The sequence below is a fragment of the Aureobasidium pullulans genome (genome assembly GCF_000721785.1).
Source record: "Aureobasidium pullulans EXF-150 unplaced genomic scaffold scaffold_30, whole genome shotgun sequence".
Taxonomy (NCBI): domain Eukaryota; kingdom Fungi; phylum Ascomycota; class Dothideomycetes; order Dothideales; family Saccotheciaceae; genus Aureobasidium; species Aureobasidium pullulans.
In genome coordinates this window covers 87,261-100,057 of record NW_021941050.1, presented here as the reverse complement: position 1 = coordinate 100,057, position 12,797 = coordinate 87,261, and the positions used below count along the sequence as shown (strand labels likewise).

The 12,797-nt window shown below is 51.0% G+C and overlaps 5 protein-coding genes across 5 annotated transcripts; 3 read left to right on the top strand and 2 right to left on the bottom strand.

Moving 5' to 3' along the window:
- Positions 1-268: 268 nt before the first annotated feature.
- Positions 269-2,428, bottom strand: M438DRAFT_400356 (uncharacterized protein; the record flags this gene model as incomplete). The annotated part of the gene is made up of 3 exons (XM_029909465.1): positions 2,333-2,428; positions 2,243-2,282; positions 269-2,183 (listed from the first exon to the last, which is right to left on the bottom strand). The coding sequence occupies exons 1-3, from the start codon at positions 2,379-2,381 to the stop codon at positions 269-271; spliced, it is 2,004 nt and encodes a 667-aa protein (XP_029755912.1). The 5' UTR covers positions 2,382-2,428.
- Positions 2,429-2,683: 255 nt separating this feature from the next.
- Positions 2,684-3,120, top strand: M438DRAFT_241565 (DASH complex, subunit Dad2; the record flags this gene model as incomplete). Its single annotated transcript, XM_029899545.1, has 3 exons — positions 2,684-2,828; positions 2,879-2,938; positions 2,999-3,120. Coding segments are annotated over 3 exons (327 nt in total), but the record flags the coding sequence as incomplete, so codon positions are not given.
- Positions 3,121-3,370: 250 nt separating this feature from the next.
- M438DRAFT_339507 (uncharacterized protein) lies at positions 3,371-3,892 on the bottom strand (the record flags this gene model as incomplete). The annotated part of the gene is made up of 2 exons (XM_029904224.1): positions 3,371-3,648; positions 3,706-3,892. 2 exons carry the CDS (start codon positions 3,890-3,892, stop codon positions 3,371-3,373), a joined length of 465 nt encoding a protein of 154 aa, XP_029755910.1.
- A 335-nt stretch (positions 3,893-4,227) lies between these two features.
- M438DRAFT_305662 (uncharacterized protein) lies at positions 4,228-8,578 on the top strand. Its single transcript, XM_029902235.1, has 6 exons — positions 4,228-4,611; positions 4,669-4,698; positions 4,767-4,839; positions 4,901-6,940; positions 6,988-7,217; positions 7,303-8,578. Exons 1-6 carry the CDS (start codon positions 4,543-4,545, stop codon positions 8,092-8,094), a joined length of 3,234 nt encoding a protein of 1,077 aa, XP_029755909.1. The 5' UTR covers positions 4,228-4,542; the 3' UTR covers positions 8,095-8,578.
- A 921-nt stretch (positions 8,579-9,499) lies between these two features.
- Positions 9,500-11,175, top strand: M438DRAFT_305661 (alpha/beta-hydrolase; the record flags this gene model as incomplete). The annotated part of the gene is made up of 2 exons (XM_029902234.1): positions 9,500-9,718; positions 9,773-11,175. The coding sequence occupies 2 exons, from the start codon at positions 9,500-9,502 to the stop codon at positions 11,153-11,155; spliced, it is 1,602 nt and encodes a 533-aa protein (XP_029755908.1). The 3' UTR covers positions 11,156-11,175.
- Positions 11,176-12,797: the final 1,622 nt, after the last annotated feature.

Sequence of the window (12,797 nt, the reverse complement as noted above, 5' to 3'; positions counted from 1 at the left end):
GCTTGGGGGAGAGGATGGAACAAGACGATTGGCCGCCTGTGTTGAGGTTGTACAAAGGAGAGGGCCTGTTTCAGAATGCGACAAAGCTGTTTCCGTGCCGCAACTCGCTATGTTTTGTTGATGTTTCCCCGCACCCCACGCCCTTCACCAAAATGATCAACATGTGATAGACAAAAATGACTCGTGGGTTGGAAGTCTTGGACCTTTTCCAGCATACTCTTTGCAATGTCTTGTGATTTGAGAAGACTAGACCAAAGGCTATCTCTATCTAGACCATCATGCTGCGTCTGCGTGCTCCGCTACGGTCTACTCGTGCTGATCTCGGTGCTTTTCGCACCGTCTCTTGCACTTCTGCCTCAGCCTTCTCCTCCGCTTCTTCCACTTCACTCTGCACGTCTGTACCAGTGCTGGTCCTTTGCCTACTCAGGTCGCTCTCGCTGCTGTCTGTAACCGAAGAGTGCCGCCTGCTTCCTCGCTTTTTGCTTTGCAGACTCTCCTCTACATCAGAAGAGTCCTTCAGCTCATATACTCCAATATCTTCGCTTGCTTCCTTTTCGTGATTTTTGGATCCTGCCATCAGAGCTGAAATCGTCCTGCTGGATGCCGATGACATTCTGCCGCTATCAAATGTTCGCTCGTGCTCTCTGTCCATTTTCTGTCCTAGAGGACTTGGTGCTTCTGAGCCCATATCTCGTGCCAATGATCCCGTCATGTCTGTGTTGATAATGACTGTTCTCATTGCTTTTTTCTCCGAAGCAGTCGTGCTACTGCTGATTCGTCGTCCATTGGCGTCTACTGCATTCGCCATGTTTGCTGATGGTCGGCGCATCTTGCTCACCAGGTTCGGTTCTGCATAGTTGACTGCTGCTCTGGCTCGTCGCGAAGGCCTACTAGCGCCATTCAGAGCAGCCGGTCCTGAGCTCATTGACTTCAATCCTGATGGAGGTGGCGTATCTCTTCCTTCGTCTCTTGCTGCTGAAGGTTCCGAGGGTGTGGGCGAGAAGAATTCCGGGAGTGGTGTTTTTGGCGCCATGTCCTCTGCATCCGATGCAGACTCCACGGGTAGTGCAATCTCAATAGTTCGCATAATCGTCTCCGGCTCGCTCGTTGAGATTGTGACAGATTTTGCCGAGGGGTTTCTCGACTTCCTGCGGTCCGTCGTTTTTGTAGCTGGTTTGAGTGGTGGATCGTCTTTCTTCAGATCTCCCTTTCCTTTTGTTGATCTGGAGAGTTTCCGAGGAGAAACATTGACACTCTTGTTACCTAAGACCTTGCGCTCAGGCAAAAGACTTGGAGTCTCGGTTTCTTCCAGAGTGCTTGTTGGTGTTGTAGTGGATTCGGTGATCCTAAAGTCGGCCGCGATAGAGGACCTCCTGCTGAACTTGAAATCGTCCTTCACAACACCATTCGCGCTCTCGTCCTCAACATCTCTCACGCTGAGCTTTCTCTTAGCACTCGTCCGTGTGAGTTGTGGTTGGTCGTCCTCATCCAGATCAAGTGGTAGGAGCGAGCTCCTGCGCATTTGCACTTTAGAGTCCTTGCGCTTCCTTCTTGTTTCGAGGTTGACAGATAAATTGCTTGGTAGTGATTCGTTATCAGAGGTAGGTTGTTCTTGTTGTTCGTGATCATGGGGCTGGTCGGCTTCGGCGGACAAGGCATCGAACTTTATAGGATCTTCATTATCGAAATGAACGACTGGAGGCGGACCGATGTCAGGAGAGGCGTTGCTGTGATCGGATAGGCGTGTTATATTGGCGCGACCGGTCCTGCTATTGTCAGCTCCCTGGAGAAAAGCTTGAGGAGAGGAGTAAACATGCTGCAGAGAGCCACCAGGAGAGCACATCTCCTCGGCGATGCCATCCATTCTCGGGGCCTGGCCAGACAGAATAGCGACAGGGACGTCAGGACGCCATGACGAGGGATCGGAAAATTTGGGTTGCTGAGCAGAGGGGTGGCTGTTTTGGATCTGGCCAAGTTCCGAGACGAGGGCTCCAAACTCGAGTAGCTTCGCCTGGAGCTGGTCCTTGACAGACACGAGAGCGGTGTTGTCGATTTGCGTGCGAGGTTCCGAGAGCTGTGCTTGGAGGTGGACAATGTCTTCACGAAGGTCGAGGTTCTCGGCGAGAAGACGCGAGACTTCGCATTCGAGAGCGCGGATACGCAAACATTGCGCCGAGTTGTTTCTGAGGGAGAAAGAGTCAGAATGGCACACCCGAGGAAGGTCCAAGTCATGGGCGCATACTTAGCGAGCTCACGGTTCTGGCGTACGAAGCGGCGCTTTACTGCTGCATGTTAGGGAGATGATCAGCAGGGTTAATTGAGAGAAACGTACGAGCATCAACGCTCTCTGTTGGCAGAGGGGCCTCGTTGAGTCTGGCCATGAGGCGGACGACGGATTAAATGGGTTGCGGTGTCCGGTAGAGATGTTTCTTAGATGGCTTGACAGTCGAAAATGACGATTTCTGTGTTTGTTTCGAATGTACACAGGCAGCCGTTGCCGTGAGCAACTGCCAAGCAACCCCACAATCCGGGCATCAGGTCGGCCGAGAGGCGTCAATTCATGAACAGCAACCTTGACTTCTTTCTATTGTTCACAAACCTCCTTCGTCCCGCAATCATGTATCGCCCTACGAGTAACCTGCCGTCGCATATGCGCCAATCTTCGCTATCAACATCCAATTCGCAAACATCAGCCCTCCAGCAACGCATCAACGAGAAACGCGCCGAACTGGAGAACCTTAAACAACTACGGGAACTTAGTGCTGGCCTTGCTGGTCAGATGGAACAGCTAGAGGAGAAATTGTCCACCCTTTCGGATGGTACTCAGGGTGTGTTTCTTCAGAACCGCCTCACCAACTACCAATGCTGACTCTTGCAGCCATTGCGACCGTTCTTTCCAACTGGCACACGGTGCTCAGAGCCATTCACATGGCATCCGGTATGAAATGCTGCCCTCCCCTGCGTTCTCTGCATATGCTGATACTGATCCTTTTCCCAGCACACATTGCAAAGCCTGCCCAAGAAAGCGAATCTGAAGCCGAAGCTCAACTCCCTCTGCCCCAAACGCTTGTCAGAATCCCAATGCAGCACGTCGACCAGTCCGAACCTGCCCAATCCGAGAACGGCGACGACTCAACCGTCAAATGAGAAGAGAAGACATAATTTTCTCATCTATACTTACGACGCCTTACATGCGACCTGGCAAGACGATCGCATAGCTTCCCGCACCGAACACAAAGGACCTGCCTAGAGTCTTCGACAAAGATGACTTTGTCCCCAAATAATCGGAACACTGATGACTGCGGCCAAGCTCGAACCAATACACGAGAGTGGATATGGATGAAAGGAATAACTCTGCTCCCTTCATGTTTCATTCCTTCTTGGGGGTCTTTTTCTTGGGAATTCTCTCATAGGCATTCGGGCTGGGCTTTCGCGCCTTTTGCTTGCCTTTGCCAGAAGTGTGCGAGTGTGAAGGGTCTGCGTGGTCGTGATCGCAGTCGCCCTCAGGGTGATGGTGCTGGTTGCGACGGCGGTTGGCAGGTTGAGCTCTGCTGGTGTCGGGTTCGCTGTCCGAGTCCGAGGAAGACGACGAGGATTCTTCGTCAGAAGATTCACCAGCCTCACGTGGCTTGTGGTAGATGCAGCATACTTTTGGAGCGTGTTAGTTAAGAGACACCTTGTCAGCATGAATAGAAAGTCGCATACCTTTTGAGCTCTTCTTGCCCATGCCTTCATTATCAATCACATCCTCAGCCCATTGAATGCGACGGCGCTCTGAAGGTTCGGCCTCGGCCTCGGCCCTGAGACGGAGAGTGGTAGGCCCCGCTTGCGAGGCGGTGAGGGTCAAGCTGCCGCGGGTTTGCGACGACAGGTTGGATTGGTGGGACGACATGATTCTGGATGCACGATCAAGGCGGCGACATGGATGATTAATGGTGTTGTTGGCTCGTAGCAAGCGTCTCAGAAAGCAAGCGAGTTGAATGTTTAGGTGAATAAGCAGAGAGGCTTTGGCTGTGACGTGCAGGGCGAACACAATGGAAGGCCGGAAAGAGCATCCCCAGAGAGTTTAGCCGCTGCTTTGTCAGGACTAGCATGGATTTTCTAGAAACAAGAGGCAAGAGCAAACAAGCGCCAAGGCCAAGCCAGCCGCAGTTGAGCAGAGCGTTAGGCAAGCCAGAGGCACAAGGCAGTTGAAGCATCGAAAGCTCTCGTCCGTCCTGCAACTCGTCTCCAGCAGACTCTGTCAATCCCACTCGCACCAACAAACACAACCCGACTGTACAGCTGTGCGCTTACTCAACCTTCCTCTCCAACACACCCAACCCCGACTCTCCCCTCAGACGCGTCTTCTGCCTCCGACCAGAGCGTCTTCTCTTCACACGCGCCGCCCCACCTTGTCCGTCCTTCATCAAAGCCAGCATCAACCAACTCTCCGAGCAAACGCATGCTAGAGTAGACAATCAGTCCTTCTCTCCAGGCAACGCGCCATAACTTTCACCAACTACACTCACCGCCCTTCCCTATCGAACACCACACCCCGCTATGGCATCTTCAATACAGGAGCTGGACGCCACTGTCCAGGCCTTCTACAGCAGCGGTCCAGGCGAGCAGGTACGCTTCATTCTCTCCCCTGTATAGCAGCAGGCATGCTTACAAACTTCTCAACAGCAAAAACAGGCTCAAGCTACACTGAACCAGGTAAGTCGCAAGCTCTGAAACAGCTTCAGTCCTCTATCCCGCCGACCCGTGCTAACCACCTCTTGCAGTTCAAGGAGAACCCCGACGCATGGCTCATGGTTGACAAGATTCTCCAAGATGCCCAATACCCTCAGACCAAGTGTATGCCGTCTCCTCCTCTCTTTCACCATCCGCCGCCTTTTGCTAACCTCTACTTCAACAGTCCTCGGCCTCCAAGTCCTTGACAATGTGATCATGACGCGGTGGAAGGTGTTGCCTCGCGAGCAGTGTCAGGGTATCCGTAACTTCGTCGTCCAGTTCATCATCCAAATGTCGAGCTCGGACGAGAGCTTGCGCAAGGAAAGAGCTCTGATCAACAAGCTCAACCTGGTCCTCGTCTCCATCCTCAAGCAGGAGTGGCCTCACAACTGGCCCACCTTCATCAACGAGATCATCTCATCCTGTCACAGCAGTCTACCCATTTGTGAAAACAACATGGCCATTCTGCGTCTTCTGTCCGAAGAAGTTTTCGACTTTTCCGCCGAGCAAATGACTTCGACCAAGACCCGCCAACTCAAGCAGAGCATGTGTGACGAGTTCACCTCCATCTACAACCTGTGTAGCGAGATTCTCCGCACTGCCACACAACCCTCGCTGATCAAGGCCACTCTTGAGACCCTGCTGCGCTTCCTCAACTGGATCCCTCTTGGCTTCATCTTCGAGACACCACCTACTGGTATCAGCTTGCTCGAGACTCTTCGCAGTCGCTTCCTTGAGGTTCCTGAGTTCCGCAACGTCACTCTCAAGTGCTTGACAGAAGTCGGTGGTCTTCAGACTGAGCAGCAGTACAACGAGAAGCTCATTGCCATGTTCACCGACACCATGACAACCATCTCTACTGTCATCCCCCTCTCGCTCGACCTCAAGGCAACTTACGCTTCCAGCAACAGCCGCGATCAAGAATTCGTCCAGAACCTTGCTCTCTTCCTCACAAACTTCTTCTCTAACCACCTTAGCATTATTGAGAACCTCCCCAATCCCGACTTCCTGGTCCATGGTCACTTCTACCTCATCCGCATCAGCCAAATCGACGACCGTGAAATCTTCAAGATTTGTCTCGAATATTGGACCAAGCTAGTGTGCGATCTCTACGATGAGATGCAGCAACTCCCCATCACCGACCTCAACCCTCTTGTCAACATGAACACCATGAGTGGTCTCTCAAATGGTGGCGCTGCTCACCCGTCACAAATGGCTGGCTACCCGCTTCGTAAGAACAAATATGGTGAAGTCTTAACCAACTTGCGCCAGGTCATGATTGAGAAGATGGTTCGTCCTGAAGAAGTCTTGATTGTTGAGAACGATGAGGGTGAGATTGTGCGTGAATTCGTCAAGGAGAGCGACACCATTCAGCTCTACAAGACCACCAGAGAGTGCTTGGTTTTCCTGACTCACCTGGATGTTGTTGACACCGAGACTATCATGTCCGACAAGCTCTCCAAGCAGGTCGACGGCTCTGAGTGGTCATGGGCCAACTGCAACACTCTCTGCTGGGCCATCGGCTCCATCTCCGGTGCCATGAACGAAGAGACCGAGAAGCGCTTCCTGGTTACCGTCATTAAGGATCTTCTCGGCCTGACCGAGCAGAAGCGTGGCAAGGACAACAAGGCTGTGGTCGCCTCCAACATCATGTACATTGTCGGCCAATACCCTCGTTTCCTCAAGGCTCACTGGAAGTTCCTCAAGACTGTTGTCAACAAGTTGTTCGAGTTCATGCACGAAACCCATGAGGGTGTTCAGGATATGGCTTGCGATACGTTCATCAAGATTGCCAACAAGTGCAAGCGTCACTTCGTCTTGACTCAACCCGGCGAGTCGGAACCTTTCATCGACGAGATTGTGCGTAACATGCGCAAGATCACCTGTGATTTGTCCCCTCAGCAGGTACACACTTTCTACGAGGCTTGCGGTTACATGATCAGTGCTCAGGGCCAGAAGACCTTGCAAGAACGATTGATTGGCGACCTCATGGGTCTTCCCAACCAGGCCTGGGACGCCATTATTCAGTCCGCTCACCAAGATCCCAACATCCTCCAAGACTCCGAGACTATCAAGGTCGTCGGCAACATCATGAAGACCAACGTTTCTGCTTGCTCTTCGGTTGGAAGCTACTTCTACCCTCAGATCGGCAAGATCTACCTCGACATGCTTACCATGTACCGCGCCAGCAGTCAGCTCATTGACGAGGCTGTGCAGAGAGATGGTAAGTTCTTCCCTTTATCCTTGTCAAATCATGGCTAACAATCGCAGGTAACATCGCCACCAAGATGCCCAAGGTCCGCGGTCTCAGGACCATCAAGAAGGAGATCCTCAAGTTGATCAGCACCTACGTTGACAAGGCTGACGACCTCGAAATGGTTCACGAGCGTCTTGTGCCTGACTTGTTGCAAGCCGTCCTCCTCGACTACCAGAACAACGTCCCTGATGCACGAGAGGCCGAGGTCCTGAACGTTATGACTACCATCATCAAGAAGCTTCAAGTACGTTGGACCCCTAATCGTAGCAGATACTCGGTTGGCTTGATCGCCATCCTGCCTTTCACGCATCATGCTAACATATCAACAGGGCCTGATGACCAAGGATGTTCCCGGCATTCTCGGTGCCGTTTTCGAGTGCACTCTCGACATGATCAACAAGGACTTCTCCGAATACCCCGAGCATCGTGTCGAGTTCTTCAAGCTTCTCCGCGAGATCAATCTGCGCTGTTTCCCCGCCCTTCTCCAGCTCGATCAACGCCAATTCAAGTTTGTCATTGACTCTTGCATGTGGGCCAGCAAGCACGACAACCGCTTAGTTGAGGGTGAAGGTTTGAACATGTGCCACGAGCTTGTCAGCAACATGTCAGAAACGGATGCCGAGATTAGCGGTCCCTTCTTCCAGAACTTCTACACCACCATCCTCCAGGACGTCTTCTTCGTCCTGACCGATTCGGACCACAAGGCCGGATTCAAGTACCAGTCAGTACTCCTGGCTCAGATGTTCTACTTCGTTGGTTCTGGCAAGTTGAACAACTCGCCCATCTACACTTCCGACATGGCACCTGCCGGCACATCGAACAAGGAGTTCTTACAAAACTTTGTTGGCAACCTCCTCGTCAACGCCTTCCCCAACCTCACTCCTGCACAGATCCAGAAGTTCATCTCCGACTTATTCGACCAAGCCAACGACATCAACCGCTTCAAGCTCACCCTTCGTGACTTCTTGATCCAGTTGAAGGAGTTCGCAGGAGACAACGCCGAGTTGTTCATCGAGGATCGTGAGAACGCTGCCAAGGAGGCCAAGGTTCAGGAAAGAGAGCGTGCCATGAAGGTTGGCGGTCTTCTCAAGCCCAGTGAGATCGATGATGACGAGCTTTGACTTGACCACGAGTTAGGCACCAGAACAGCTCATGATCCAAGAGACATTGACGTATCCGCAAAACCCAATGTGGTTGGAGATGATGGTTTGGACGGTTGGCAAGTCTACGGCCTGTAGAGCTCCACGCCGCCGCCCTGCCAACTCCACGGACGACACCTCTTTGGGCATCAGAACAAGAAAAATAATGGAAAGAAAAAGGGTACAACCTAGGGAAAAATCTGACACTTTGTGCGATAGCCTGAAAGCAAACAGCAGCGCACTGGCGCATAGGGGGGTTATGCTGAGGACACAGCTGGGCCATAGCGAGCAATGAAACTCGCCATCTTGTTGTATACACAAGACAATGGCGACCGGGCAGGAGTCGGGAATCTTTACAATTGCGTTCTTCCGTTTTTTCTCGTCTTTTCTACTCGCTCTCCTCTCTGATACAAACCAGATGGCTGTCCTACTGTTTAGTTTTCTCACGGTCTACTTTTTCAGCGGGTAAAGCATTAGATATCCTCCTTTTCAAAAATCAAACATTGTGGATTTTCTCTCATGATTTTCAACATGAGCTTTCTCTCTCCAGTGAAACAAACCTTCATGCTCTCACTGGACAATCTTTTCGATTCAAATAACTTCTTGTATTACATCAATACACTAACACCCAGGCACACATGAAGCGCAATCAAACCTTGTTTCTTCAACAAACATGGTATATATTAATGACCCAAGAAGATTCCAAGATCCAAGACTTCTTAAGCCCCCACTTTTGGGGTCGTTGCGGAGGTTGGCAGGGCCCCGCACCGCTTCGCCCGCTCTCCGCAAATTTGTCGATGCAAGCATGATCAATATATCTTCGGTCTTGTTTTTACTGGGCAGATGGTTTTGAGCATCGTCATGGGCTTGTTGAGGTAGTGTCATTTCGCTGGATAGTGGTGACATTCTGCGACTGACATGGCAGAAGATGATACTCATCTGGAGAGATGGCGACAGGGAGAGGATAGGTGCTGTCGTGCTCTCAGGAAACGGCACTGCGGCAAGAAGTGCGTTTATACTTTTCGGCATGTCTTGTTGTTCACGAACCGTTTCATGACCCGGGTGGAGGAAGTCGGTCGGCACCAGTCAGGACCTCGGGAACCCGTGTTTCTTACTGACACTGCCTTCTTTTGCCCTCAGTCCCCACCACCAAAAACATACAAGACTCGACGCGCAGAGATCACGTAACGGTAAATGCTTCATGGGGTCGTGACGGGGTGGCACAGTGGTAGTCCGTACTTAGGCTATACCAAGCGATGCGACTGTGGTAACATGATCCACTTGGACCGCATTTGAAGGTAGCTTGCGATCTGTATAAAGGTGAGCACTTGCCGTGTCATGTAGGTGTACCCCTCATCTCCTACTCCTCCTTCATCTCCTCCCAAACATGCGTTCGTCAATCTTTGCTGGGTTGGTTGGTGTGTCTGCCGTCGGTGCTGTTAAGCCCTTGGTGGATGTGAGCTACTCGAAATACCAAGGTGTCTCGCTCGAGAATGGCATCACTCAATGGTTGGGTGTACGATTTGCTGCTCCTCCTGTTGGTAACTTGAGATTCGCGGCGCCTCAGGATCCCGTCAAGAACAAGACTACGATTGTCGCTAATACTGTGAGTACTGTACCTGGTTGTTGTGAAAGTCTTCGCTGACGACCGAATGCACAGTTCGGAAATACTTGTCTGGGAACTGGCTCCGCTGCCAGCAATACTTCATCCGAGGATTGTCTTTTTATGAACATCTACGCTCCATCGAACGCCACAACAGGTCATCCATTGCCTGTATACTTCTTCATTCAGGGTGGAGGATTCAACACAAACTCGAACCCCAACTACAACGGTACCGGCTTGATCGAGGCCAGCAACCACAACATCGTCGTAGTGAATTTCAACTACCGTGTCGGCCCTTATGGTTTCCTTGCCTCGGAGGAGATCACCAAAGGAGGCAGCACTAACAATGGTCTCAAGGATCAGATCAAGGCTCTTCAATGGGTGCAAAAGAACATTCGCAAGTTTGGTGGTGATCCCGATCATGTTGTGCTCGGAGGAGCATCAGCAGGTGCTGCATCCATCACCCTTCTGCTCACTGCACACAACGGCCGCAACGACGGTCTCTTCCACGCCACAGCCGCCGAGTCTCAATCTTTCGCCGCCGTCCGCAGCATCAATGAATCTCAATTCATGTACGACAACCTGGTCATCCGTACCGGTTGCGTAGACTCCAAGGACACATTGGCCTGCCTTCGCGGCCTCAACGCAACATACCTCCAATCCAAAAACATCAACACTCCTTTCCCCGGCGCTCAGAACCCTCCCCTCTACATGTATGGACCTACCCTCGACAACGACGTCGTAAGCGACCTCACCATGTCCGCCTACCGCAAAGGCAACTTCATCAAACTCCCCGCCATCTACGGCGACGACACAAACGAAGGCACCGTCTTCGTCCCCGCAAACACCAGCAGCATCGGCGAAAGCAACACTTTCCTCAAAGACCAATTCCCTCTGCTCACAACTCCTCAACTCAAGCAAATCAACGCTTTGTATCCTAACAATGCATCCAATGTATTCCCTAACTCGGGCGCGTGGTGGAGACAAGCTTCTGATGCGTATGGCGAGCTCAGATACAATTGCCCTGGCATCAACGTCTCTGATATCTACGCTGCCACCTTTTCCCGCAAGGATATTTGGAATTACCACTGGGATGTCATTGATCCCGTCGCTGCAGCCGCCGGTCGCGGAGTCACCCACACCGTCGAAATCAACGCCATCTGGGGTCCTGAAAACACCAGAGGCAATGCACCTGTTTCTTACTCCACCACGAACGCGGCGATCGTGCCTGTCACCCAGGCATATTGGACTTCGTTTATCAGAAGTTTCGACCCGAATACTTATAGGTTGAAGGGAAGTCCGATGTGGGAGGCTTGGACGCAGGGGCAGAAGCAAAGATTGCATTTCGTCACCAATGCTACTGCCATGGAAAATGTGGATGCGGGCCAGAAGGCTAGGTGTGAATACCTCAGCAGTATTGCTTTGGATATCAAGCAGTAGATTTTTTTTTTCTCGACTTTTTCTTTTCTTCTTCGCTCTATAGGAGGATATGAATCAACAATGAGAATTAATTCTTGTACTTTTCCACTTCTTGGAGCATTTGAGATTATAAACGAACCTTGGGGCTCGATATTCCCCTCTATCCACTCACGGGTTATTGTCTTTGATTTGAATAAGCATTTGATATGATTGTGTTCGGGTAGTGCTCACATGCACTCGAATGTTGTGGTCGACCACACTGAGCAAATTCATGGAACCAAGGAATATCGGCTAAGCTATCATCACCATAGACGATGCCATTTGACCTTCCAGATAGAGTAAGCGAACTTTCTCATATCGACCACTAACCAAATCAAACCTATACTATCGTCGTTGGCGATTATGCGCATGCTCGATGGAGGGACCACCCTGTCCAAAACCTCTTCCAGTCAAATAACACAGCAGCATCTTTTGACCTTTTTCACCTTTGTTTCCCGAAATACCTGTTTGGGTATTTACAGTGGGATGACAGAACCCCTACGATATTAGTTCAAAGGGATCTTGGGTTAGCAAGGTAGTGAATTTGCAAGCTTTTTCCCTGATAAGACATTTGTATAAGAGATGCAAGTATCGGAGTTTCGCATACATGATGAACATGTGATTGATTTTGGCTTCGCACAACGACGAATATGTACAGATTGCTTACACCGAAATCCGAGGAAATCTGCTGGGATATGGATGGATCGGAGAATTTCCAAACAATGAACAGAAACACGCAAAAGGTACAAGGATCGATGGGGGAAGCAAGTGCGAGATGTCAATCAGAAGAGGAAACGACGGGTTACGCAGATGAATGACCAAAATTGGCATCACTGCTGCTTCTGCGTTGTTCTGGTTTGAATGTTATTGGTAAAAGTATTCTGTGTAATGGTGTAGCTAGAGAAAGAATCATCGGGGTTGAAACATTAAGGGTATGTGAAATTTTGACCTCGTTGGTTTGTGATCATCGCTCAACGCTTGTGCTGTCCTTCGGGAACGCAACAGGGGGATGCTAAAGAGGATATGAGTACATCTGATAGACAAAGTAGGCGCACGCCTTGTGCATACACCCCTGCTTGTGTGCCAAAGCTCGATCGCTGAGCACACGAATCCGGCTGCTTGCGACGTCAAGCGAACCTGGCGATCGAGGATGGTGTCCAGCTACGATCGCGAGGCTTTCTGTACTTCACTGTCCATTCTAGATTCTCGTCGAAGAAAACCCCGATGTTCGCGCGAAACGATATTGGAGTGTATGCATGTATATCGCTCCGGCGGAGTGTTCTCTTGAAGCGATGCCAGATATGGCTGGTTGCCTTGATTGGACAGCCAGCCTATCCAGCCACGTCGTTCGTGGACCTATTCGTCTTTCCATCCAGACCTACTGTTGGAGAAACATCGTTGTTCGTACGACTGCACATTTAATCTGAAGCCAGCGCCAACAGAGTCGGTCCAGAAGTGCCACACGATAAAGAGCCTCATATAGGTACTCGACTACTTGCGAAGCCACATCGGATCTCGACAATGCCAGCCTCTCGAAAGTTCGCAATGCCGTTGTGGAAACTCTCCTTCTCAAAACAGACAAATCCCCGAGCATCAGAAGAAAAGCCACAGATTGAATGTTGCC

Bases quoted from the DNA above. Each gene is read 5' to 3' on its own strand.
- M438DRAFT_305662 (XM_029902235.1), top strand. From the start codon at position 4,543: ATGGCATCTTCAATACAGGAGCTGGACGCCACTGTCCAGGCCTTCTAC. The intron at 6,941-6,987 runs GTAAGTTCTTCC...TAACAATCGCAG, and splicing joins CGAGGCTGTGCAGAGAGATG to GTAACATCGCCACCAAGATG. The intron at 7,218-7,302 runs GTACGTTGGACC...ACATATCAACAG, and splicing joins CCATCATCAAGAAGCTTCAA to GGCCTGATGACCAAGGATGT.